General features: G+C 43.3%; 2 protein-coding genes across 8 annotated transcripts in view; both read left to right on the top strand.

Moving 5' to 3' along the window:
- Positions 1-120: 120 nt before the first annotated feature.
- HAUS3 (HAUS augmin like complex subunit 3) lies at positions 121-16,464 on the top strand. 2 transcript variants are annotated; one of them, XM_051836705.2, is made up of 5 exons: positions 121-261; positions 1,077-2,127; positions 4,710-5,149; positions 7,988-8,216; positions 16,134-16,464. In XM_051836705.2, exons 2-5 carry the CDS (start codon positions 1,219-1,221, stop codon positions 16,365-16,367), a joined length of 1,812 nt encoding a protein of 603 aa, XP_051692665.2. In that variant the 5' UTR covers positions 121-261; positions 1,077-1,218; the 3' UTR covers positions 16,368-16,464. The 2 variants fall into 2 exon arrangements, with proteins under 2 accessions (XP_051692665.2, XP_051692664.2); XM_051836704.2 differs by having other exon boundaries at positions 159-261; positions 910-2,127.
- POLN (DNA polymerase nu) overlaps positions 281-27,989 on the top strand; it is a 209,975-nt gene continuing 182,266 nt past the window's right edge. For 5 of the 6 annotated variants that reach the window (XR_007915845.2, XM_051836672.2, XM_051836669.2 and 2 more), the window contains exon 1: positions 16,614-18,580. Coding sequence is in view for 5 of the 6 variants with exons in the window: in XM_051836672.2 (XP_051692632.2) it covers positions 18,442-18,580 (139 nt within the window). In the remaining variant the exon portion in view is untranslated. Of the gene's footprint in view, positions 357-16,613; positions 18,581-27,989 lie in introns of those variants that run through there. The other variant, XM_051836667.2, reaches the window with a different exon arrangement.

Genomic DNA, 27,989 nt, shown 5'->3' with positions numbered 1-27,989 from the left:
CGCCGCGGCGGATGTCGCCGCTGGGCGCTGGGCAGCCAATCAGCTCGGGAGACGGCGCGGTGGGGGCGGGACCTGCCTGCTCAGCCCCGCCCCCAACGCGATCTACGTCGGCCCCGCCCCCGCGTTCCCCGCCGGCGCGGACCTCCCCGCGCGCGCGCCGCCCTGCCTTCTGCGCGTGCGCGCGGCCGGCTCCCGTGAGGCCGTGCGAGGCGCGGGAGGCCGTGGCGGGCTGAGCGAGGGCGCGGGCGGTCGCTCCCTGAGGTGAGGGCCTCGCGCGGCGGGCTCGCCGCGGCCCCCTCACCGCCGCCCGCTGCCTCTGCTTTCCCTCTCAGGAGGTCGCGGGCTCAGTCAGGGCGGTGAGGGGCGGACGTGGGGGGCGGGGGGCGAGGGCGCGTCCCTTGGCCTGGGCGCTGTGTGTGTGTGTTGTGAGCGCGCCTGCCAGTCCTAACTGGATTACAGCAGCCCCTGCCCCCCGAAAATTCGGGACCCCGACCCCAGCGGTGTCGCCCGGGTGTCGGTGCGCGGTGGGCGGGACTCGTGCGTCGGGGGTGCTGTGGGGCCGTCGACACGGGCCGGAGGCGTTTTTACGCGATGACCGCTTAGCTCTTGGGTGCTGCTCGGGGGTGGGGTGAGGTGGGGGTGGTCCTCGCCACCCACGGCCTGAAGTCGCGGGCGCCGGGTGCGGGGGGCTGCAGGTTCCCGGTTGGTGCTAGGTGTGTCGTTGGGCGAGTATTCGGGTGACTCGGCCTCAGAACTGCCGCGTCTGTTTGTCGTCTTACGTGGGGAAGGCGGGGAAACGGGGCTTTCAGCCACGCGTGCTTCTTTCCACGCGGTTAGTTTGAATTAAGAGCTGTGAGAACTGTGTTGTGTTTTAAGCCTTGGGGAAGACGATTTTGATTGCTTTTGCAGATCGCGAAGGGATGCCTGGATTACTTACGTGCTTTCGTCTTCATCAGACGTTGCGGCTACAGCTTCCTCTCAGCTGGTTCCGAAGTGTCGCGTGCTATCAGTACTCCTGTCTTCCTTTAAAAATACGACTGTCTTTGAGTTCTAATACTTGTTTTCTTACCCTCCAGGAGGAATCATAGATTATAAAAATATTTTTTTTCTTCTTCATGGACTTAATGTAAAAGTTAGTTTTATTTCTATTTGGATTTATTTTCTAAAAATCAGCCTCATAAACTCATATCAGTAACGAAAAACTGGGGTCATTAAACCATGAGTTGTGGAAAGGAGTTTGTGGAAACATTAAAAAAAATTGGTTATCCCAAAGCTGCTGTTCTTAACGGAGAAGATTTTGACTGGCTGTTTGAGGCTGCTGAAGATGAGGCGTTTCTGAAGTGGTTTTGCGGGAATGTGAGTGAGCAGAACGTACTGTGTGAAAAAGAGCTGGAGGCTTTTAGTGTTCTTCAGAACTCAGGCAAGCCCGTTCTGGAAGGGGCAGCTTTGGATGAAGTTCTTAAAACTTGTAGAAGTTCTGACTTGAGGACATCCAGCCTGGATGACAAGGAGCTAGAGAAGTTAGAGGAAGAGATTCAGAGTCTCCAGAGATTAAAACACCTAAAAATTCAGCGGCGTAATAAGTGCCAGTTGATGGCATCAGTAACTAGCCACAAATCTCTCCGGTTAAATGCTAAAGAAGAAGCGGCCACAAAGAAGCTGAGGCAGAGTCAAGGAGTTCTCAGTGCTGTGAATGCGAAGATCAGCAGTGAGCTTCAGGCCTTTACTGATGGAATCACCAAGTTGATGATGTTCTTCAGACACTCAGAGTTAAGTCAAGGGACAAATCCGCTGGCGTTTTTATCTCAGTTTTCCTTGGAAAAATACCTAAGCCAGGAAGAGCGAAGCACAGCAGCACTAACATTATATACCAAAAAGCAGTTCTTCGAAGGTGTGCGTGAAGTGGTTGAAAGTTCAAATGAAGAGAATTTTCAGCTGTTAGATGTACATACACCATCTGTTTGTGATAATCAAGAAATCCTTGAGGAGAGACAACTGGAGATGGCTAGGCTGCAGCTGGCGTACATCTGTGCTCAACATCAGCTAATTCACTTGAAAGCAAGTAATTTGAGCATGAAGTCAAGTATAAAATGGGCAGAGGAGACTCTTCATAGCCTAACCGTCAAGGTAAAAATAAGAAATGAGATTGGATTCATACTGCGAATGTTGTTAGGAACATGGTAATACTATTAAAGTACCTTAGAAAGGAGGATCTAATAAGAAATTACAGTTTTTAATTTTCCCTTGTTTAGTGCTTATTTGTGATATCTGTCAATATTTCGTAGAGATAGATCCTTAAAACGAGGGCAGAAATAGTAATTGCAACCCCAACCACATTGTCTAGTTTACTGTAAATTAAAAGTGCTTTAGTTTGTTTTCTGGATTAGGAATTTGTGTTTATTCAGAAACAGATGGAACTGAAATTTTCTTATGATTTTTGGGTAAAACAGCTGATTGCTTTATTGTGAGTAGTCCACCTTGTTTGCTCTGACCAGAGCATGGTGCTCATGAAGTCAGTCCAGGTTCAGTGAACTGAAACCCTGATTCCTGATTGAGAGTGGATGAGTGAGTTGCGGATATTAGTCTGTATTCTTGGGAAGCTCTGTTGGTAATGTAACCACGAGACAGTTGAGTAATATGTAACTTTTCTGAACCTGAATATCAGCACCAAGTTAGTTACTGTAACTGACAAAAACTTACTGGGTGAGAAGACCTGTGAGTCTGTAGAAATGGTAGCTAAAGTCAACTGAGTAGGTTAAAACCTGTTGAGATAATTTTAAGAAAATCTTAAATGACATATTTGACTTCAGTGGTAATAATGATTTTGAATAAAACAAGCATAGTATCTCTGAGTACTCTATATAAATAGTAATGGCATAACAGTTTAGTAATTTTTTACAGATTTATTTATTTATTTGAAAAAGTTACAGAGAGAGAGGAGGGGCAGAGAGAGAGAGATCCTCCATCCAATGGTTCATTCCCCAACTGGCCACAACGGCTGGAGCTGTGTTAATCAGGAGCCAGGAGCCAGAAACCCCCTCCGGGTCTCCCATGTGGGTGCAGGGGCCAAAGGACCTGGGCCATCCTCCACTGTCTTCCCAGGCCACAGCAGAGAGCTGGATCGGAAGTGGAGCAGCCGGTCCCGAACCGGTGCCCATACAGGACGCCGGCACCCCAGGCCAGGGCATCAACCCATTGTGCCACAGAACTGGCACCAATTTAGTAATTTTTTAAAAAAAATTATTTATTTATTTGAAAGGCAAAGTTACAGAGAGAGAAAGATATTGAGGTCTTCTGTAAGCTGCTTCTCTCCTCAAATAGATACAGTGGCCTGGAGCTGGGTTAGGTAGAAGCCAGGAGCTTCATCCAGGTCGCCCATGTGGGCAGCAGACCCAAGTACTTAGTCCATCCTCTGCTGCTTTCCCAGGCACATGAGCAGGGAGCTGTAAGGGAAGTAGAGCAGCTGAGACTCAAAGCTGGACTGATGAGATGTTGGCATTGCAGACTTTAATCTGCTGTGGTGTACTGGCTCCTAAAATTTAGTAATTCATTGTAGCTCTACTCTATTTTTTTTAAAAGATTTACTTATTTGGCCGGTGCCTTGACTCACTTGGCTAATCCTCTACCTGCGGTGCCGGCACCCCAGGTTCTAGTCCCGGTTGGGGCGCTGGATTCTTTCCCGCTTGCTCCTCTTCCAGTCCAGCTCTCTGCTGTGGCCCAGGAGTGCAGTGGAGGGTGGCCCAAGTGCTTGGGCCCTGCACCCCATGGGAGACCAGGAGGAAGCACCTGGCTCCTGGCTTTGGATGGGTGCAGCACACTGGCTGTAGCGGCCATTTGGTGGGGTGAACCAACGGAAGGAAGATCTTTCTCTCTCTCTAACTCTGCCTGTCAAAAAAAAAAAAAGATTTATTTGTTTGAAAGACTTACAGAGAGGCAGAGGCAGAAAGGGAGAGGTCTTTCATCCACTGGTTTACTCCCCAGATGGGTAGATCAAAAGCTGAGCTTCCTCCAGGTTTCCCACGTGGGTACAGGGACTGAGGACTTCGGCCGTCTTCCTCTGCTTTCTCAGGCACATTAGCAGGGAGTGGATTGGAAGTGGAGCAGCCAGGACTGCCTATATGGGATGGCGGTATTGAAGTGGTGATTTGGGGCCGGCGCTGTGGCACAGCGGGTTAATGCCCTGGCCTGAAGCGCCGGCATCCCATATGGACTAGTCCCAGCTGCTCCAATTCCCACCCAGCTCTCTGCTGTGGCCTGGGAAAGCAGGAAAAGATGGCCCAAGTCCTTGGGCCCCTGCACCAATGTGGGAGACCCAGAAGAAGCTCCTGGCTTTGGATCGGCATAGTTCCGGCCATTGCGGCCAATTGGGGAGTGAACCAACGGATGGAAGACCTCTCTCTCTCTTTCTGCCTCTCCTCTCTCTGTGTAACTCTGACTCTTAAGTAAAAAATACATAAATCTTAAAAAAAAAAAAAAAAAGTGGTGACTTTACCCCCTATGGCACATTGCCAGCCTCAGCTTTACTCTTTTCTTAGTGAACATTTTTCCTTTTCACACTGTAATTTTGGTTTATGCTTATATATACTTAATCACTGAACATATTATCTGATCACTTACATGGAAAGTGGGATTAATTTCATAACTATTTGAAGTTTAAACCTAGACTTCTTTGAAATGCCGTTGAAATGTAGTTGCTTTTTTTTGTGTAGGCTGTTGGCAAAGAAAATTTGGGCACTAAAATTTCTAACTTCAGCAATGAGATTCTGAAACTTGAAGAACAAATCACTCATATGAAAGACAGAAGTTTGCCTGCTGTGATAAAAGAAAATGCCCAGTTACTGAACATGCCAGTTGTAAAGGGAGACTTTGATTTGCAAATTGCTAAACAAGATTATTACACAGCAAGACAAGATTTAGTTTTACATCAGTTGATAAAACAAAAGGCATCATTTGAACTTGTACAGCTATCATATGAAATTGAATTGAGAAAGCATTGGGACATATTTCGTCAGCTTGAAAATCTGGTTCAAGAACTTAGTCAAAGTACCATGATACTGTACCAGCGATTGGAAATGTTAACAGATCCATCAGCCTCTCAGCAGATAAATCCAAGGAATACCATTGATACCAAGGATTATTCTACTCATAGGTGTGTATGCTTTATTTCCTTAGTAATTTTTTTTTGGTTTTGTAAAATACTAGGGATTTTGAGCCACATTTTTGGATATTTAAGAAATTTTTTAAATATTTATTTGAAAGGCAGAGTTACAGAGAGAGGTATAGACACAAAGAGAAATATCTTCCATGCGCTGGTCCACTCTCCAAATCGGTACAGTAGTCAGGACTGGGTCATACTGAAGCCAGGAACCTCCTTCTGGTCTCCCATGTAGGTGCAGGAACCTAAGCTCTTGGGCCATCCTCCACTGCTTTCCCTAGCACATCAGCAGAGAGCCGGATCAGAAGTGGAACAGCTGGGAGTTGAACTGGCACCCATATGGGACCCCAGGCAAGGCAGGTGGTGGTTTTACCTGCGATGCCACAGTGTCAACCCACTTGAGAAATTTTTTGCACTCCAAGTTTGGCCCTCTAATTCTCTTCTACTTTTCTTCTGTATGCCTCTTTAAAAAAAAAAAAAAAAAAAGTGTTTTTTTTTTTTTTTTTTGTCTTTAGAATTTAGGTGGATTGGTTGGAAGAATATTTCCAAGATTTTATTCCCTTTTAGACAGCATTATTTAGATAACTTGGTTTAGATTTGGGGCAGGAAGTGTGAATACAGCTTGATACAATGCTCATAGATACTGCTGGGCAGGGAGTTGACTGTGTTTGGAGAAAGTAATAATAGAGGATGAAACTTCTTTTTCAAAGATTTATTTATTTACTTAATTAAAAGGCAGAATGACTGAGAGGGAAAGAGGTCTTGCATCCACTGGTTCACTCCTGAAATTACCACAGCAGCCATTATTGGGCCAGGCCACAGCCAGGAGCCAGGAGCAAGGAGCCAGGAACTCTATCCTTGACTCCCCAATGAATGGCAGGGGCCCAATTGGGCCATTTTCTGCTGCCTTCCCAGACTCATTAGCAGGAAGCTGGATTGGAGCAGTCAGGGCTCTAATCTGCACCCATATGGATTTTGGATGCTTAAGCTGCTGTGCCACAATGCCAGTCCCCAAACTTCATTTCTGCGCCTAGTCAGAGGAATCACTGAGAATGAATGTCAGGGGCTGGCGCTGTGGTGTAGAGGGTTAAAGCCCCAGCCTACAGCACTGGCATCCCATATGGGCATTGCTTTGAGTTCCGGCTACTCCACTCCAACTCTCTGCTGTGGCTACTGCCTAGTAGAAGATGGCCCAAGTCCTTGGGCCCCTGTACCCGCATGGGAGACCCAGAAGAAGCTCCTGGCTTCAGATCAGCTCAGCTCTGGCCATTGCAGTCATTTGGAGAGTGAACTAGCGGATGGAAGGACTCCACCCCACCGACCAGCTTTACCTCTCTGTCTTTCAAATAAATGAATAAATTAAATAAATCTTAAAAAAAAAAAAAAAGTGAGCTCCCAAGTCTTTTCTGAATGTTTAAGCAATTGATGGTACGATACCGTAATGGGAGGGCTTAAGTAATCTTAAAATCTCAAAAATCTAGGTCATATTCCTTATTTTTCTATAGCACTAGAATAAAATTGCCTAATTCTTTTATTATTAATGAAATGAAGGACTTGGATAGGGCTTCCTCATTGCATAATTTCAGGGGCTGCCAGTGACATGATCTGTGTGAATGGTGCCTCCTGGAATTGTGTAGTTAGGTCCCACAGGACAATAATTGGCAGCCTTAGGCTTTTATGAAGTCTGTTGTTACAACTTGTTAAAATTCTGAGAAGAACAGACCCTTTTTGTCAGATGTGTATGGAAGGTGCTGCCTTAGATTTTTCCATATACCCTGTAGAATAATGGATTTTTCTGGTATTAATATTTCAAGTGATAATGGTGATCTCATGGCTCATCAAGTTCTTTGTCTTTTTTTAGTAAACAGTTTCCCTCTCTTTCCTATTTGCATTGTTTTTTATTTTTCTCACTTAGTTCTGTCTGGAAGGTAAGTACTGTATGGTAGAAGGTAGTAAGACTAGGCATCTGTCATACTGTTATTGTAGCTATTCATGTCGCTCTTTGCTGCTTTACATATCACATTGTTTACGTTCTCAGTTTTTCTCATAAGTACTTCCTCCAAAAGAGAACTCAAATCTAGATGTTCTGTTTCAAGCTCATTGCTATTTCTACTGCATCCTACTTGTATTCTGTGAAAGAAGTGTTTTCTTGGGAGGTATCTCTGAAACACATCTTGTTTGAAGTAAATTAAGACAGTTAAGTGAAGAATTTTATATCTAAAACTTGGAGGATGGGAGAGACTAGAGGTCAAGTGTAATAGGAGCACATCAGTTTTGCTGCAATAGTTAGAATACATGTTTCTGTACTGAAGTAGGATTATAGTTGAAATGGTTTCACTTGGTTGATTTTATTTATTTATTTATTTATTTATTTATTTATTTTTGACAGGCAGAGTGGACAGTGAGAGAGAGAGACAGAGAGAAAGGTCTTCCTTTGCCGTTGGTTCACCCTCCAATGGCCGCCGCGGCCGGCGCGCTACGGCCGGCGCACCGCGCTGATCCGATGGCAGGAGCCAGGAGCCTGGTGCTTTTCCTGGTCTCCCATGGGGTGCAGGGCCCAAGCACCTGGGCCATCCTCCACTGCACTCCCGGGCCACAGCAGAGAGCTGGCCTGGAAGAGGGGCAACCGGGACTAGAACCCGGTGTGCCGGCACCGCCAGGCGGAGGATTAGCCTAGTGAGCCGCGGCACCGGCTTGGTTGATTTTAGCAAATGAATATTTTTAACTTGTCACTTTGCTGCCCCTGCAAATGCCTTAATACAATGGATTTTAATTTTGAAAACCATACTGACTTGAGAATTTTTCCCTGTAATTTTTATTTTTACATTTTAGGCTTTATCAACTTTTAGAGGGAGAGAATAGGAAGAAAGAATTGTTCATAACACACGGAAACCTGGAGGAAGTGGCTGAGAAACTGAAACAGGATGTTTCGTTACTACGTGATCAGTTGGCAGTATCAGCTCAAGAGCATTCGTTCTTCCTGTCCAAACTGAATAGTGATGTGGACATGCTTTGTGATGCTTTGTATCAAGGAGGAAATCAGCTGTTGCTTAGTGATCAGGTGGGTATTTGCCATAGAGATTAAAAATCTTTTTAAAAAATGTTCAATGTTAAAGATACTAATTAGGAAAATATTACCTCAATTTCATTGCACATCTAGCTTTTTTCACACATACCTTTCCAGGCAGTTTTGATCAGAATGGTAGAAGTTAAAAATGTGTAAGGTTTTTCAGACACATAAAAGGTTAGTGTAACCTTTATGCCAAGAATTGAAAAAATAAAATTATGCTATCCCTGTGTTCATTTGCTCATCTTAACAGATAGAGGGTTGCCATTTTATCTTTAAAATCCTGTGTGTACTTAAGGGGTACACACACCCCCTAATAGAATTCCCCTTTCTTCTTACTTATATATACACGTGTGTGTGTGTTGTGTGTGTTTAAAATATTTATTTATTTGAAAGGCAGAGTTACAGAGAAGCAGATGCAGAGAGAGAAAGAGATCTTCCATCTGCTGGTTCACTCCCCAAACGGCTGCAATGGCCAGAGCTGTGCCAATCTGAAGCCAGGAGCTTCTTCTGGGATCTCTCATGCAGATGCAGGGACCCAAGCACTTGGGCCATCTTCTACTGCTTTCCTAGACTGTAGCAGAGAGCTGGATTGGAAGTGGAGCTATTAGGTCTTGAACTGGTGTCCATATGGGATGCTGGTACTGCAGGTGCTGGCTTTACCTGCTGTGCCACAGCTCTGGCCCCATAATTGCACATTTTGAGAGCCTCTGGTGAGCACACATGCACACATATACACACACACATTCACACTCACTCCTAGGAGTGAAATTTGCTACATTACAGGGTATGCATGTGGTCAGTTTTACAAGGTATAAATAAATAAAACAAATATAAAATAAATAAATAAAACAAATGGTTTTCCAAAATGCTACTTAGGGGGCTGGCATCGTGATGCAGCAAAGTAAGTCCCCACTTTTACCTCCATATTGTAGTGCCACTTCAAGTCCTGGCTGCTTTGCTTCTGATCCAGCTTCCTGCTGGTGTGCCCTGGAGGACAATGGAGGATGACTAGGGTACTTGGGTCCTTGCTTCCCATGTAGGAGGCCCAGATGGAGTTCCAGGCTCCTGGTTTTGGTGTGGCTCAGCCTCAGCAATTGTGGCTGTTTGGAGAATGGATCAGTAGACAGAGGATCTCTTTTTTCTGTGTCTCTCCTTCTTTATCTCTGTTACCTACCTTTCAAACAAAGAAATTTTTTTAAGAAAAAGAGATGTTGTTTATTTGATTTTCATCACGTAAATAACACTGCCTGATTTATAAAATAGTATCAATCCTGTGCGTGTAAAATAATATTTCATTAGAATTGTAATTTGATTTCCCTGACTAAATGGGAGATTGACACCATTTTCACTTGTTTCTGAGAATTGCTCGTTTATTTCCTTTGCTTATTTTCTATGTTCTTGAAAAAAATTGTCCGTAAAAGTTGATTTTACATTTCAGATTCAATCCTTTGTCAGTTATTTATGTGAAATATATTTGCTCCTATCAGTTCTTTCATCCACTAGGAATTTTTCATGTAGGATATGAGGTTGTTTTGTTTTGTTTTAAAGATTTATTTACTTATTTGAAAGGCAGAGTTACAGAGAGGCACAGGCAGAGAGAAAGATCTTCCATCCGCTGGTTCACTCCCAAAATGGTTGCAATGGCCAGAGCTGGGCCAATCCGAAGCCAGGAACTTCTGGGTCTCCCACGAAGGGCAGGGGCCCAAGGACTTGGGCCATCTTCTACTGCTTTCCCAGGCCATAGCAGAGAGCTGGATCAGAAATGGAGCAGCCAGGACTAGAACCAGTACCCGTATGAGATGCCAGCACTGCAGGCGGCAGTCTTACCTGCTATGCCCAGTGCTGGTGAGGTAGAGTTCTAATTCTGTTTTTATTTTTTGCCTCATAAATAACTAAGTTTATACCTTCTCTTTTGAATAACCAGATTGTTTCATCACGATTTATTGGAACATACTAAATTTTTTTTTAAAGATTTATTTATTTATTTGAGAGGCAGAGTTACAGAGAGGAAGAGACAGAGAGCTTCCGTCCCTTGGTTCACTCCTCAAACAGCTGCAGTTTCCAGAGCTGGGCTGATCCAAAGCCAGGAGTCAAGAACTTCCACTGGGTCTCCCACATGGGTGGGGTTTTTGTTTTTGTTTTTGTTTTAATACAGTTTCACTTCTTTCTTTCCTATTTGCATTGTTTTTTATTTTTCTCGCGTAGTTGTTCTGCCTGGAAGTTAAGTACTAAATGGACAGAAGGTGGTAAGAGTAGGCATTTTTATCTTTTTTGCTTGTTTGTTTTTTAAGATTTATTTATATGAAAGGCAGAGTTAGAGGGAGAGACAGGTCTTCCATCCTCTGGTTCACTCCCAAATGGCGGCAATGGCTGGAGCTGGGCTGATTTAAAGCCAGGAGCTTCTTCTGGGTCTCCCATGCAGGTTCAGGGTCCCAAGCATTTGGGCCATCTTCCACTGCTTTCCCAGGCAAGCAGCAGGGAAGTGGATTGAAAGTGGGGCAGCTGGGACTCGAACGCCCATATGGAATGCTGGCACCACAGGTGGAGGCCTAACCTACTAAGTACCAGCACCACCCTCTGGAGTGTACTAATTTAAGATACTTACCTTTCTGGTAAAGGGAATCTCTTAACATTATGAAATCCTCCTTAAATGTCTTTGCCTTCATGTCTGTTTTGTTCCATACTGCAGGCACAGACAGCTCTTAACTGCAAACTAGTCCAAAGCCCTAGACTCTTTGGACAGCCCAGGTGATTCCTATCTGGACTGTAATTCTAAGCAAGGCTCTTCTCTGTCTGGGCCAGTCTGATTGGATTCCCTTTGGGTCCTCAGCTTATTACTGAGATGGCCTTCTCTTAAAGTTTGTACCTTCTTTGGATCCTGATTTTTCTCCCATTCATCTTGCTAGACTAATAAACCAGGGATTGGCAATTGGCCTCAGAGTAAAGCTGCTCCTGGGCTCTCTTTCCATTTCAGTTATTATAGGGACTTGTAGCTCCAAGTCTCATCTCTGTTACTTTTAGGAAGCTTTTATTTTATTTATTTTTAAAGATTATTTTTTCAAAAGGCAGAGTGACAGAAGAAGAGACAGAGAGGTCTTCCACTGCTGGTTTACTCCCTAAATGGGCATAACAGCCTGTGCTGGGCCAGGCTGAAACCAGGAGCTAGGGGTCCATCCACATCTCCCATGTGGGCAGTGGGAACTCAAAGTACCTGAGCCATCATCTGCTGCCTTCCCATGTGCATTAGCAGGAAGGTGGATCAGAAGTAGAGGAGCTGGGACTTGAACTGGTACTCTGATAAGAAATGCTGGCAACTTCTTTTTCTGCAGCCAGTATATTATTAATGTATGAGGGTTCCAATTTCTCCACATATTCAGCAACACTTGCTGGTCTAATGGGTGTAAATTAGTATCTGCTTAGTTTTTTGAAAGATCTACCATTACTGACCTTACTTTTCTTTTTCTTTTTTTTATTTTTATTTTTATTAATTTTTTTTTTTTTGACAGGCAGAGTGGACAATGAGAGAGAGAGAGAGAAAAGTCTTCCTTTTGCCGTTGGTTCACCCTCCAACGGCCGCCGCAGCCGGCGCACCGCGCTGATCTGAAGGCAGGAGCCAGGTACTTATCCTGGTCTCCCATGGGGTGCAGGGCCCAAGCACTTGGCCATCCTCCACTGCACTCCCTGGCCACAGCAGAGAGCTGGCCTGGAAGAGGGGCAACCGGGACAGAATCCGGTGCCCCGACCAGGACTAGAACCTAGTGTGCTGGCGCCGCAAGGTGGAGGATTAGCCTAGTGAGCCGCGGCGCTGGCCTTACTTTTCTTTTTTAAGATTTATTTTGAAAGAATTAGAGGGAGAGAGAGAAACATCTTCCATCCACTGGCTCACTCCAGATGGCTGCAATGGCCAGGACTGGGCCAGGCCGAAGCCAGGAGTCATGAGCCTCATTTGGGTTTCCTACATGGGTGCCAGGGGCCCAAGCACTTGGGCTATCTTCTGCTGCTTTTCCCAGGTCATTAGCAGGGAATTGGATTAAAAATGAAGCAGTTGGGACATGAACCGGTGCCCATATGGGATGCTGGCATTATAGGCAGCGGTTTTAGCTACTAGCAGCCATAACACAACACCGGCCACTGATCTTACATTTTTGGTTCATTAGAGAAATATTTAAGAATTTTGAATATGATGATGGATTTGAAAATGTTTCCATTTAATCCTATCAATTTTTTCTTTATTTTTGATCTATTTTGCAAGTTACATATATGCATTTAGTTTTAACATGATGATCTCTATGCCTATAATGCTTTTTATTTTGGTACTCTTGTCTGATATTAATATTCTTGTGCCATCTTTCTTTTTGTTAGTAATTGTGAGACATACAGTTTTTCATTTACTTACATATTTTCTTTATTCTTCTCAACTAGCATTATGAAATAAACAATTTTATTCTACTTTTCTTAAATTTAAGTTTATGGTACTTTAACTGTGCCATAATTTCTGTAACCATTCCAATGGACATTATGATTCTTATTTTTTTTCTTTTGTTCTTTAGCAACATTGTGTATGGATGGATTTCAGGTGTGTGTGTGTTTTTGTTTTTGTTTTTTTTTTTATAAATTTATTTTATTTATTTGAAAGAGTTACAGAGAGAGGTAGAGATGGAGAGAGTTCTTTTATACACTGGTTCACTCCCCAAGTGACTACAATGGTTGGTGCTGAGCCCATCCAAAGCCAGGAGCCAGGAGCTTCTTCTGGGTACAGGGCCCAAGCACTTGGGCCATTCTCCATTGCTTTCCCAGGCACATTAGCAGGGAGCTGGGTCGGAAGTGGAACAGCTGGGACTTGAACTAGTGCCCACATGGGATGCCGGCACTGTGCTATAGTGCTGACCCTGGGAATTTTTTTTTCTTTTTTTGCATTAAAATAAACATCTTTTCCATTTTCTATGAACTTTTGAAAGTATCCTTGTATATCTTTGTTTATATACATTTTTGTTGTTGGTACTTTGATTTGGATAAATTCTTAGAAGTAGAGTCATTGGGGTTTTTTGGGTATACACTTTTTTTTGCCGTTTATTGCCTTATTTCTTCATTTTAATTTTTAAAGATTTATTTATTTGAAAGGTAGAGTTAGAAAATGAGACAGAGATGTCTTCCACCCACTGGTTCACTCTCCAGATGGCCTCAAGGACCTAGGCTGGACCAAAGCCAGGAGCTTCCAGGTCTCCCACATGGGTGCAGGGGCCCAAGCATTTGGGCCACCCTCTGCTGCTTTCCCAGGTGCATTAGCAGGGAGCTGGGTCCGGAGTGGAGCAGCAGGGACTCCTGCAGGTGCCCATGTGGGATGCTGCTTCACAGGGAGCAGCTTTACCTGCTTTCGCACAGTGCTGGCCCTGCCACATTGCTTTCTAGAGGAGTTGTATGTATTTATAGCCACCAGCACTAGTTAAGTGTTTATTAGACATCATGTGAATTATGAGTTGCTAATAAGAAAAAACTCTGAATATGCTTACTTAATACTTTTTATACCTACTAGAAAAGATCTTTTAGATACAGGTAGACATAGATGATTATCTTATCCCTCTTGAACATAGCCAGTTAAAATGGTGGGGGTGGGGGGCAGCACTGTAGCGCAGCAGGTTATAGCCCCAGCCTGCAGCGCTGGCATCCCATATGGATGCTGTGGGGAGCTAGCCAGAAACAGTCACACAGTGCTTTCAATTGTAAGATGCATCTTGATTACCCCCTCCCCTCCCCCCCTCCGCCCTCCGCCCTCCCCCTCCCCCTCCCCCTCTGCCCTCCCCCTCCCCCTCCCCCTCCCCCTCCCCCTCCCCCTCCCCCTCTCCCTCTCCCTCCTCCTCCTTTTACGATCCGGCTCTCAGCTATGGCATGGGAAGACTTCTCTCTCTCTCTGCCTCTCCTTCTCTGTGTAACTCTGACTTTCAAATAAATAAAAAATTATTAAAAAAAAAAAAGTTGGGGGCGGTGGCATTGTGGTATAGTGGGTAAAGCCGCCACTTGCAGTGCTGGTATAATATATGGATGCTGGTTCGAGACCTGGCTGCTCCACTCCCCATCCAGCTCTCTGCTATGGCCTAGGAAAGCAGTGGAAGATGGCCCAAGTCCTTGGGCCCCTGCACCCACACGGGAGTCCCGGAAGAAGCTCTTCGCTTTGCATCAGCGCAGCTCCGGCCGTTGAGGCCAACTGGGAAGTGAACCAGCGGATGGAAGATCTCTCTCTGTCTCTCTCTTTGCCTCTCCTTCTCTCTCTCTGTAACTCTCACTTTCAAAAAAAAAAATCCTAAAAAAAAATGGTTAGGGTATTTCTATACCTTCACATTACATTAACTCAGAGTTGTCTGTATTTTTCCACATTGTACGTCAAAAATGTTGTTGAAAAAGCATTTTAAAGAGCAGTCAGAGGGAGCCAGTGCTGTGGTGTAGTGGGTAAAGCCGCCACCTTTAGTGCATGTATCTCATGTGGGCGTCAGCATCCCATGTGGGTGCCCGTTCAAGTCCTGGGTCCTGCTCTTCTGATCCCAGCTCTCTGCTAAGACCTAGGAAAGCAGTAGAGGAATCTTTTTCAAAACAAGAAAAAAAAGGCGGACGGGGGGGGGGGGGGGGTGCTAGCCAGAAACAGTCACAGAGTGCTTTCAGTTGTAAGATGCATCTTGATTTCAGATATTTAAAAAAAAAAATGCATCCTAGAATTATTAAAATATGGTAAGTTCACCATGTCACTAATGCTTTTCTCTAGCTCAATGTGGTATAAAATGCCTTATAAATTTTTAACTTATATTTTTATTAATGAAGTAAAATATATTTTGGTATTTGTAGGATTATTTTAGCAATTGTAAACTCTTTAATATTTAATTGAAATTAAAGGTGAGTTGTTTTCTCAGTGTATCCAGTGTAGTCAGTTTTTCTTGAAGGAGACCAGTAAATGTATAATGTCAAAATTATTTGATTTTTTTAAAGAAATGTAATTTAAGGGACAGGCATGTGGCAAGGTATATTAAGCTGCTGATGGAGACACCCACATCGTATTTGGAGCACCTGCTTTGCGTCATGACTGTTCTGCTTCTAATCCATCTTCCTGCTGACGCACTTAGAAGGCAGCAGATGGGCTCAAGTACTTGGTCCTTGCCTCCCATCTGGGAGACCTAGATGGAATTCCTGGCTCCTGATTTTGGCCTGTCCTAGCCTGGGCTATGCAGGCATTTGGGGAGTGAATCATGGGATAGATCTCTCTCTCTCTGCCTTTTTTTTTTTTTTTTTTAAAGATTTATTTATTTGAAAGGCAGAGTTAGAGAGGCAGAAGCAGAGAGAGAGAGAGAGGTCGTCCATTCGCTGGTTAACTCCCCAAATGGCCACAATGGCCAGAGCCAGGCTGATCCAAAGCCAAGAGTTAGGAGCTGCTCCCAGGTCTCCCACAGGGGTGCAGGGGCCTAAGGACTCGGATCATCTTCTACTGCTTTCCTAGGGCATGGCAGAGTTGGATTGGAAGTGGAGCAGCTGGGACTTGAACGGGTGCCCATGTGGGAGGCTGGCACTGCAGGCAGTGGTTTTACCTGCTATACCACAGAGCCAGCTCCCACTATATATCTTTCAAATAAATAAGTCAGCCTTAAGAAGAAGGTGGAAAAAAAAACTGAAAAATGCTTAGCACATGGTATGTACTCAGTAGTATTTGTTGAATATATAGATATAGCAGTTTACAAGTATTCTTCAAACCACTTAATTAATGTTACAATTAATCTTACATAGAATTTACATTATACCTGTTTAGATTTTTAATTGAGGATTATTTATTGCTAAAATTGTGAAAATAAATTAAGAGTCATGTAAAATTTTTAATTAGGATAGGGATAAAACTGTTGAATTGAAAGCATTTTTATTTTCTTCTTTTAGAAATTAATGGAACAGTTTCATCATGTTGAATCTCAGCTCAATAAGCTAAATCATCTCCTTACTGATATTCTTGCTGATGTGAAGACAAAAAGAAAAATTTTGGCAACTAATAAATTGCACCAAATGGAAAGAGAATTATATGTACATTTTTTAAAAGATGAAGATTATCTGAAAGATATCGTGGAGAATTTAGAAAATCAATCAAAGATTAAGGCTGTTGCTCTTGAAGATTGAAAATTAGTTAAAACTGAATCTATTACACATACTGTCTTTTTAAATGTTTTATATATTAAGAGGAGAATATATTTAATAAACACATTTTTAAATTCAAGGTCAATGGAATATTTCATTTAATGAATTCAAGTATTACATCAGTTTTTTCCTTATTTAATATGTTTGTTCAAAGTAATAATGCTTTTTATGACTTGAATATTTGCTTGTACTTAGTCCTGGGAATGCTTTTACTTACAGGGAAAAAGCGTTATTGTATAATGCAAATATTTTTTAATATGGTAATAACCCCTTTACTTTTTTTTGGAAATGGAAAATATCTACTGTTAAGTATTTTAAAAATTTGTTGAGGCAGCATTTCTAAATCTCTAGACCTTCATACGGTAGTTTCCCTTACCCATGGCTTAACCTTTTGTTTTAGTTACCTGGGGTTAGCTGAAGTCTAAAAATATTGAATAGAAAATTCCAGAGATAAAGTTTGTGAGCTTTAACTTGTGTACTGCCGAGTAGCATGACGAAGTGTTGAACTGGTCACTGCATCCCACCCAGGAGTCGAATCATCCCTTTGTAGAATGTATCCACATTGTATGCTGCCTGCCTAGGTCACTTAGTAGCAATTTTGGTTATCATATATAGGATTCAGTACTATCCGTGGTTTCAGGCATCCTCTGGGAGTCTTGGAAAATAGCCCCCCGTGGATAAAAGGGGACTTCTGTATATGTAAAAGCCCGGTCCCTCATATTCGGCTAGAAGGTTAAATTCTGCCACTCAGCCTGTTTCCCCATAGTCCCCTGCTCTAGACTTAGGTGGTTTGAGTGTTGCTGCTTGCACCCCGAATACCAGGGCTCCACTGGCCATTCATTTCAGGACCTGGGCTCTGGAGGCTCAAGTTTCTGCAGAACAGACTCTAGCAGTGCTTTTGGCTTTAGTGCAACTTACACATCAGAAGTGACTTTGAAATCAGATTTAAGATTTGAACTTTAAAATTCCATCAAGTTGAGTACTCAAAGGAGGCACAATATTTTGATCAGTTTCTCAGGTAGTAGTGTACTATTTGGATAATTCAAAAATAGTTTAAGAACTGGTATAAAATAACATGAGGTAGCTTATAAGTTACTACCTCAGATGCTTCTTGAGTGCCCCAATTTAAACATGACCCGTGTTAAATACGATGTGAGGTTTATAGAAAATACCTTCAAGCGTATTCTCGACCTGCTTGTGACTTGAGAAGCTTAATGTCTAAACTACACATTTCAGCTGGCCTTTGGGACTTTTCAGCTATGAACATCAGGAAATGTGCATGTTTGACAGAGAGCACTGTTAATTTTTGTAATTTTAAGTAAAAATATTTTGCCATGTATTGCATTAGCATATTTTTAAGTGTGTGTTAAGTAAATATAAAGTAAACCTTAATATAGATGAAAATTTTGTAGCAGTAAATTTTGTCTAAAATTTTGCTATCTCACCTTTCTCAACTTGAATGACTTCATTTTTTCCTATTCTGTCTTGGTGTAAGAGAATTAAAATTTTTCTTTTCTTCAGTAAGGTAGAAAAATATGTCACCTGATTTCCTGGCTTATGGTAGCAAATTGTTTAAATTAGTGCCAGCTGTTAGATGTGTGAGCAGGTGCTTGACCTGGACTGTCCTTACCTAGGCCTTCACCTGCTCCACCCCTGGGCTAGTCGGGCTGAGGAGTGCAAGAATTGGGGGTTGTGTGTCTGCCATAATTATCAAGTCAGTTGTTTTATGTTACTAGATTGCACGTCAAGATTACTAACAGTCATTTTTTGAACTTCAGGAAGTATTTGGATAGATTGCTTGCTTTGATATTGGTTTACTAGAAATTAAGTTCTTGTTCTTTACTGTGATAACCTGATTGAGCCTCTATTTTACTTTCTTCTTACTATCCTTTCTGTATTATGGCATGAATGATACCTATTTCCTCCCATAGCTATTAATACAGAGTTAGCAAATGATAGTCTTGGTACCTGAGTTTTGCAAATAATTGTGTTTCTTACTTTAAAGTGTTAGAATATGTGAATATTTATCTTCTGTTAATCTTGCATTTAGGATTTTATGAAAATGGAAAATTATGAGGCATTTGTAGGCTTTGATCTCTGTAAGACACCACTCTCCAGTATTGCTCAGAAGATTATGTCTGCTATGCGTTCAGGTGATTTAGTTGATTCTAACAATGGGGGAGACAATACAAATAGTAAGTATTTTTTATGAAATTGTTACCTTGCATTTCAATTAATGTTAAAACTAAGAATTGAAAATGAAATACATGTATAGCAAAATTATTCCATAAGACTTGATATTATGTAGGGAAGTTCCATGCCTGCAAACAAATGCAATCCAACTCTCATCCCCCTCATTCTCATTTAGTGCTGACTGAGCTTCTGTTCACTAAAATTACTCTTTCTGCTTTAAATAATTTTACAAAATTTTACTGCTTTAAATATAATTACTAAAATTAACTCTTACTGCTTTAAAATTTAAAACTGTTCTTTGTTATAGGCATTTCTGTGAAACATTCCCATAGAATATAGGGATTAAAGTATTTTCAAAAGAGAAGGGATCTTCTGCAGTGCTTGTTGCTTCAGACCTGGCCCTTGGATCATGAAATCTGCACATAGTATTGCTACTGTGTGTGGTGAACTGATAGTATACACACTGCATTCCCACAGAAATGTGAAAACTCGTAGGTGGCAAAGATCTATGGAACTGTGTATACATGTTTATGACGTGATACGATAGTAAAAGCAGTGGCATGGTTACAAGTGTGGCTGAAATGTTTGTGACAGTTTTTACTATTAGGGAAGCAGTTTTCATTCTAAATTTGCAAGTCTGGGCCAATAATTCGTGCTTTGTTTCTTTTCCTAGAGTAAGTTACAAATGAGTGAGATCCAGTTGAGTAATTAGATTCAGATGAGATAATTGAGAAGCTCGCCAAATACTAGGACAAAAGCTGTAGTAAACATGATTACAACATTGATTAAGATACGGTAGCACTTAGCATTTCACTGTACTTCTATTCAGGCATCTGTTGTTTATATGCCTTCTTATACTAAAAGTCACTGTTAAACCATGAAGAATTTTTGGCTGTGGACTATATATCTAGCAATTTGTAGTGTTTTACAAAGAAATATTAATATCCTCTCTATCCCCTCTAAAATACTGTGGCTTTCTAAGTACATCGTCTTAACCCCCAGAATTCTTACTGATTCATTTATTATTTCCTGTACTTTAAAAAAACAATTAGAGCTGTTTGCTTTTGACAGAAGTAGAAATATACTTCCCTTCTGAAACTAATAATTATGAAATGCCTCTGTTAATTATAACGTGACTGTTGAAAAATTTGTGTCAGTCATCTTGTCTCATATGAACTCTTGTCATGCTCCTAAAATATTCTGTGAAAATTCTTATTTTTAATAAAGTTATTGAGAAGATAATAGGAAAAATATTCTGTCGCCCAGCTTTTTCATCACTGAAATGGAACACCTGAGGCAGCCTGACTTTATAAAGGGAAGAAGCTCATTTTGGCTCCTGGTCTAAGAACCTTCCCTTGTCTGCTGGTGGCTGCTTTGCTATCAGCACCCTGAGGCGGCTGGAGCATCACAGGCAAGGCATAGGGACTACTGTGTCTGTGGTCTCTTGTAGCCACAGGACTCAGTCACGGGGCTCCAATGTAATCATTTCCCAAAGCCTCAGTCCCCTGCTCTCCCCTCAGAAAACCCCACTGTGTAGTAAGTTTTCACTCTTTTTTTTTTTTTCCCAAAGATTTATTTTATTTATTTGAAAGACAGAGTTACAGAGAGACAGAGAGAGAGAGAGGTCCTCCATCTGCTGGTTCACTCCCCAGTTGGCCGCAACGGCTGGAGCTGCGCTGATCCGAAGCCAGGAGCCAGGAGCTTCCTCCGTGTCTTCCATGTGGGTGCAGGGGCCCAAGGACTTGGGTCATCTTCCACTGCTCTCCCCGGCCACAGCAGAGAACTGGATCAGAAGTGAAGCAGCTGGGACTAGAACCAGCGCCCATATGGGATGCCGGCACTTTAGACTAGGGCTTTAACCTGCTGCACCACATCGCCGGCCCCATGTTTTCACTCTTAGTGTGACTTTGAGGTTTGGTGTTCTGCGTAATTTTTGGGGGCCAAATTATAAAATTATAACAGTTGGTATTATGTTTCTGTTGAACAAACATCGTTGAATTTGAAAAATAGTGGAACTTTGATAAAGATTCTGTGTTGTCTATTGCTGTTTATGACTGTTGTAAATGTGCTGGCTTAAAGCTACACATTTAATGTTGCTTAGTTTCTGTGGGTCAAGAGCCTGGGGCGGCTCACCTGGGTCTTCTGCAAGGCTGCAGGCCCAAGTTTTCAGCCATGGTTGAAATTTCATCTCAGGCTCAAGTGGAAGTCACTGTCTTCCAGGCTCACATGGTTGTTGGCAGAATTCAGTTCCTTTTCATGTGTCCTAATATGGCAGCTTAGTTTTTCAGAGCCAGCTAGAGAGTCTCCCTAGCAAGATGGACATTACAGACTTTCCGCAATGCAACCACACATGCCCGTCACTTTTTTCTGTTGGCTAGGAGCCAATCACGAAATCTTATCCACATTCAAAGGGAACATTAAGCAGCAGGGATCATGGGCCATCCTAGAGTCTTTCCACCAGATTCCACCGGTTTTCTTCTCGTGAAGTTATGAATGAGTTAAAGTTGGATTGCTGGTGGATAATTAATGAATGATGAGCCTAGAGACTTTCACTGATTCTTAGACTCTTGTCACATATGCAGCTGTTTTTCTATCAAGGCTTTATTTTTTATAAAAAATATAATAAACAGCATTTCATTTCTGTAAGCTCATTTCATACCGAATAAATGTCAAAAATGAACTCAGAAGTGAGTGGAAATAAATATAAATATTTGTTTTACAGACATTTATTTATTTATTTATTTATTTTTGACAGGCAGAGTGGACAGTGAGAGAGAGAGACAGAGAGAAAGGTCTTCCTTTGCCGTTGGTTCACCCTCCAATGGCCGCCGCGGTCGGCGCGCTGCGGCCGGCGCACCGCGCTGATCCGATGCCAGGAGCCAGGAGCCAGGTGCTTTTCCTGGTCTCCCATGGGGTGCAGGGCCCAAGCACCTGGGCCATCCTCCACTGCACTCCCTGGCCACAGCAGAGGGCTGGCCTGGAAGAGGGGCAACCGGGACAGAATCCGGTGCCCCGACCGGGACTAGAACCCGGTGTGCCGGCGCCGCTAGGCGGAGGATTAGCCTAGTGAGCCGCGGCGCCGGCCACAGACATTTATTTTTAAAGAATTATTTTTGAAAGAGTTTAGAGGGAGGGAGAATCACAGAGAGAGAGAGGTATCTTCTATTCACTGGTTCACTCCCCAGATGGCCGTAATGGCCGGGGCTGGGCCCGGTTGAAGCCAGGAGTTTCTTCCGGGTCTCCCACGTGGGTGCAGGTGCCCAAAGACTTGGGCCATCATCTGCTGCTTTCCCAGGCCATTAGCAGGGAGCTGGATCGTCAGTAGAGCAGCTGGGACTCAAACTGGTGCCCACATGGGAAGCTGGCACTTCAGGCAGTGCATTAACCCGTCTTGGCCCCCAGACACTTATTTAGTAAAAACAAATAATATTAAACCTCTGGTACATTGTCACTTTGGAGGCTAATTTTCTAAACCTCTGGTACGTTGTCACTTTGGAGGCTAATTTTCTAAGTATTAAAACATTTTTTAGATGATACAGTTATACATATTTATGGGTATAGTGAATGTATAACGATCATATCAGGATAGTTGTCATATCCATCAATTCAAACGTTCATCATTTCTTTTGTTGAACATTTAGAATCTGCTCTAGTATCTTATTTTGAAATATAAATTAATTGTTGTCAACTGTAGTTAGCCTACTGTGCTGTAGAACTTTAAAAGTAGTTTCTCCTATACAGCAGTACCTCTATACCTCTTAACTATCCTCTCTTCATTCCCCTTCTCCCCAACACCCTTCTCTGGTAACCATTAATTTTACTCTACTTCTGTAAGATCAGCTTTTTAATTTCTGTATATTAATTGAGAGAACATGCAGTGTTTGTCTTTCTGTGTCTGACTTCACTTAACATCATATTCTTCAGTTTCATCCAAGTTGCTGCAAATGAAATAATTTCATTTCCTTTGGATTGGAGGTTTTGTGTTTTTTTTTTTTTTTTTTTTTTTTAAAGATTCATTTTATTTATTTGAAAGAGTTACAGAGAGAGACCGAGAGAGGTCTTCCATCTGCTGGCTCACTCTCCAGATGGCCGTAATGGTCAGAGCTGCGCCAATCTGAAGCCAGGAGCCAGGAGTCTCCTCTGGGTCTTGCACGTGGGTGCAGGTCTTCTACTGCTTTCCCAGGCCATAGCAGAGAGCTGGATTGGAAGAGGAGCAGCCGGGACTAGAGCCAACACCCACATGGGACTCCGGCGCTTCAGGTCAGGGCTTTAACCTGCTGTGCCACAGCGCCCACCCCTGGATTGGAGTTCAATTTTCTGGTCAGTTAGACTGAGATGTGTCAAGATATATATCCAGTAAGGCCTGGACTGTTGATGGGCATTTGGCTCATCAGTTAAGACAGCATTTGGGATGCCTTCATCCAGTATCAGAGTGCCTGTAATCAAGTCCCAGCTTCACGTCTAATTCCAGCTTTCTGCTAGTGTGCACCCTGGGAGGCAGCAGATGATGACTCCAGTACTAGCATCCCTGCCACCCACATGGGAGACCAGGATGGATCAGACTGCTAGTTTGAGCCTGACCCAGTCCTGGCTGCTGTGGGCTTTTTAGGAGCGAACTGGGGTCAGCGCCGCGACTCACTAGGCTAATCCTCTGCCTGTAGTGCCGGCACCCCTGGTTCTAGTCCCGGTTGGGGCACTGGATTCTGTCCCGCTTGCTCCTCTTCCAGTCCAGCTCTCTGCTGTGGCCCAGAAGGGCAGTGGAGGATGGCCCAAGTGCTTGGGCCCTGCACCCCATGGGAGACCAGGAGGAAGCACCTGGCTCCTGGCTTCGGATTGGTGCAGCGCCAGCCGTAGTGGCCATTTGGAGGGTAAACCAACGGAAGGAAGATCTTTCTCTCTGTCTCTCTCACTGTCTACTCTGCCTGTCAAAAAAAAAAAAAAAAAAAAAAAAACAGTGGATGGAAGATACTGTCTCTGCGCTTTTCAAATACACTGAAAATAAGTAAAAATTTTAAGAAGGTTGACTGTTAAATCTTCTTGAAACAAACATAGATCTTTATTTTAAAATCTTTTTGCTCTGAAAAAAAAAAATGTTCGGAAGCTTAAAATATACCTAAATAGTTAACATGAGAACATCTGTGTTAACTACTACTTAGATTGCTAACACCTCAGAATTTACTTCTCAATTAAAGCCCTATCCCTATTCAAAGGTAACTATTATCCTTTTATAGCAGTAAAAGTCCTAATCCTGGGCATTTTATGTTGTTGCAAAGATCTGTTTGGCAGAGATTATTTATTGGCCTCCACACTGGATTCCATTCTTCCCTTCTGAGGTACAGGATTACACTATTGGCTCAATCTCATTACAATAAGGTGTGATCAAGTGGCTAGACTCCTATCTGTGGGATGTGAGTTCAAGAGATGGATGCAGTTTCCTGGGAGGGTCAAAGACAGCCGACTTGTTTCCTCTCTTTACATTTGGAACCTGAAAAGACCCCTCCAATCTTGCAATGATGAGTGTCCTCCTAGGGGATTGTGGAACAGCATGCCACAGGGATCCTGGACCTGAGTGATTTCATCAAACAGCTACACTAGTTGAGACCATTTGCCTCCGAACATGAGACAGAAATAATCTTAGCTTTGGTTCTTTAAGCCATTGCAGTGTTAGGTCTTGTGTGATTGTAGCTTTTGTCCTAAATTCATATGCCTTTAAAGTTTATTCAGAATTGAGTTCATCTGATTTAAATTTTCATTGACTTGGTTGTTTGTTTGTTCAGTAATGTTGCCAAAAGTCCCTGGTAAATACTAGGGGAGTCTCAGTTTTCAGGACTGTCAGCTGACATACTGGGATATCTCTTGTGTTTTGTCTCAGTACATGTAGAAATTAATGTTTTATAGCACATGTTTATTCATTTGAACTTCTTGGAGCTCAGATAAATACAGTGTTATTCCGTAATATAAAAATATTTCTACAAACATTACAAAGTAATAAACATTTGAGACCCTAAAGGGAAATATTTGTTAAAAATCCAGTTTCTTTTTTCCCACCACCTGGTGGAAATACTTGCAATTCAGGAACAGATACATAAAAGCTAAATGATAAAACAGAGCTATTGTAATTGTATTCATTCTAGTCAGGGATATATTAATAAACATTTTATCTCTGTCAAATAAATGTACAATTCTTACAGCCAATCCATTACCAAACCCTGCAAGGCCTTAGATTTCAGTTCCCACTGCTGCTGCCCTCTTTCCTTCTCACGGGGTTTTTGTAGACTCTTCACTGCTCTTTGCCTTCAATTCATTCCAACTTCCGTCTTTTCTTCGTGCCATCGCTAGAATTAGCTCTTTTTTTCTTTTTTTAAAGATTTATTTTAGTTATTTGAAAGAGTTACAGAGAGAGGTAGAGCCAGAGTGAGAGAGATGTCTTCCATCTGTTGATTCGCTCCCCAAATGACCACAACAGCCAGAACTGAGTTGATCCGAAGCCTGGAGTTTCCTCTGGATCTCCCACATGGGTGCAAGGGCCCAAGGACCTGGGCCATCTTGTACTGCTTTCCCAGGCCATAGTAGAGAGCTGGATTGGAAGTGGAGCGCTGGGACTTAAATCAGTGTCCATGTGGGATGCTGGTGCAGCAGGCTGGGGCTTTAACCTGCTGTGCCACAGCGCCGGCCCCTAGAATTAGCTCTTGTTTGCAGAATTTCTTTCTGGAGACATCCTCATGTGTTCTGGAGTGCCTGAACTCCAGCCTGCCCTTTTATCTCACGTTCCACTGCTTTCTCTCTTCCAGTGTGTTCCATTCAAATTTAATTGTGATTTCCAAATGCATGCCACTTTTCTGTCTCCATCCTCTATTTAATCTTTTCTCTTTCTCCTGGGCTTACAACTATTGAGTTTTGAAATCACACTGTTTTACTCAACTAATGCTGTACTGGAAGAAGACTGCTTTGTTCATGAAACATACTGTGAAGTAGGGGTTGTTTTCATATTCCTTTAACTCTAGATTTTGAGCTTCTTGAAGGCAGGGTAAGGTGTTCTGCCACAAGTGGACTGATCTGTTACTGACTTTTTTTTTTTTTTAAGATTTATTTATTTATTTAAAAGTCATAGTTAAACAGAGATGGAGAGGCAGAAAGAGGTCTTCTATCCACTGGTTCACTCCCCAGATGGCTGCAATGGCCAGAGCTGCACTGATCCGAAGCCAGGAGCCAGGAACTTCTTCCGAGTCTCCCACGTGGGTACAGGGGCCAAGGGCTCGGGCCATCTTCCACTGTTTTCCCAGGCCATGGCAGAGAGCTGGATCAGAAGTGGAACAGCCAGGTCTCGAACTGGCGCCCATATGGGATGCCGGCACTGCAGGCAGTGGCTTTACCCACTTCACCACAGCCCCAGCCCCCATTACTGACTTTTTTTTTTTTTTTTTTTTTTTTTGACAGGCAGAGTGGACAGTGAGAGAGACAGAGAGAAAGGTCTTCCTTTTTGCCATTGGTTCACCCGCCAATGGCCACCGTGGCCAGCGCACCGCGCTGATCTGAAGGCAGGAGCCAGGTGCTTCTTCTGGTCTCCCATGGGGTGCAGGGCCCAAGCACTTGGGCCATCCTCCACTGCACTCCCTGGCCACAGCAGAGAGCTGGCCTGGAAGAGGGGCAACCGGGACAGAATCCGGTGCCCCGACCGGGACTAGAACCTGGTGTGCTGGTGCCACAAGACGGAGGATTAGCCTATTGAGCTGCGGCGCCGGCCCCATTACTGACTTTTTAAAAAAGATTGATTTAGGGGCCAGCACTGTAGCATAACGGGTGAAGCCGCTGCCTGCAGTGCCGGCATCACATATGGGACCTGGTTCTAGTCCCAGCTGCCCTACCTTTGATCCAGCTCTCTGCTTTGGCCTGGGAAAGCAATAGAAGATGGTCCAAGTTTTTGGGTCCCTGCACCTGTGAGGGAGACCCAGAAGAAGCTCCTGGCTCCTGGCTTTAGATCGGTGCAGCTCTGGCTAGTGTGGCCACTTGGGGAGTGAACCAGCAGATGGAAGACCTCTCTCTCTGCTTCTCCTTCTCTCTATGTGTAACTCTGACTTTCAAATAAATCTTTTTTTAAGGGATTTATTTCTTTGGAAAGCAAGGATATAGAGAGAAAAAAGAAGGGACAGGTCTTCCATCCACCGGTTCACTCCTCAAATGGTCTCAACAGCTGGGACTGGGCCAGGCTGAAGCCAGGAGCTCATCTGGGTCTCCCATGTGGATGCAGGGCCCAAGCCCTTTGGCCATTCTCTTCTGCTACAGAGAGCTAGATTGGAAGTGGAACAGCTGGGACTTGAACCCTGTCTACGTGGGATGCTAGCATTGGAGGTGGCAGCCCAACCTGCTGTGCCACAACACCAGGCCCTCCGTTACTGATTTTTAAGTGCTTTCTACAAATATAACACATGAAGAATGTTACTGTTTTATTATATTAGGAGGCTTCAGAAAGTTGTGGAAAATGGAATTAAAGGGTGAGTTTATTGTGCAAAAATTTGAAATTCATCCATGCAAAGTATCCTCAAAAAGTTAATGGGCATGCATATTATGAGTACCCATAGATTTCAAAGTTTTGTGAACTTCAAAGTAAACCTAATTTTTAATTCCATTTTCTGTGAACTTTCTGAAGGACTCTCTTGTGTTGTAAACATTCAGGATCTTTGAGGGAGGTCTCTTGGTAATACTTCAGGAGAAAAGAGAGAGAAGGAGACAGCTCTCTTTGACTGATTCCTTCCCCAAATGCCCACAATGGCCAGGAATTCAAGTGAGTCTTGCTGTGTGTCTGGCAGGAACCCCATTATGTGAGACATCATTGTTGCCTCCCTGGGTCTCCAGTTAACAGAAAGGTAGAGTCAGGACTGGAGCCTTCTATGAGGATGCCAGGCTAAATGCCTCCCCAAAAAGTGTGTTTGTGTTTTTTTTTCCCAAAAGTTGTAACCCAAAACCAAATATTAAAGCATTTTTATATACTTGCACACACATATACGTGTATAATTTTATATAGGTTGTGTGTTTCATCCTTAAATTTTTTGTTCAGGCTTCTTGGTTGCTGCTGCCTCCTCATCTCCTGGCCATTAAGTCACAGTATGATTTGTCCAAGAAGCAATGGACCTGTACAGGCAATCCAGGGACCGGCATTGTGGCATAGTGTATACAGCTGCTGCTTGCAGTGCTGGTAGCCCATATGGGCATCAGTTTGAGTCCTGGCTGCTTACAGAGAAGCAGAGAGAGAGAGAGGTCTCCATCCACTGGTTCACACCCGAAGTGGTCACAACAGCCGGAACCATGCTGATCCGAAGCCAGGAGCCTTTTCTGGGTCTCCCATGCCGGTGCAGGGACCCGAAGACTTGAGCCATCTTCAGTGCTTTCCCAAGCCACAGCAGAGAGCAGGAT

This window comes from Oryctolagus cuniculus, chromosome 2 (genome assembly GCF_964237555.1).
Source record: "Oryctolagus cuniculus chromosome 2, mOryCun1.1, whole genome shotgun sequence".
Taxonomy (NCBI): domain Eukaryota; kingdom Metazoa; phylum Chordata; class Mammalia; order Lagomorpha; family Leporidae; genus Oryctolagus; species Oryctolagus cuniculus.
Note: the sequence above shows the minus strand (reverse complement) of the source record. Positions and strands in the feature narration are given on the sequence as shown.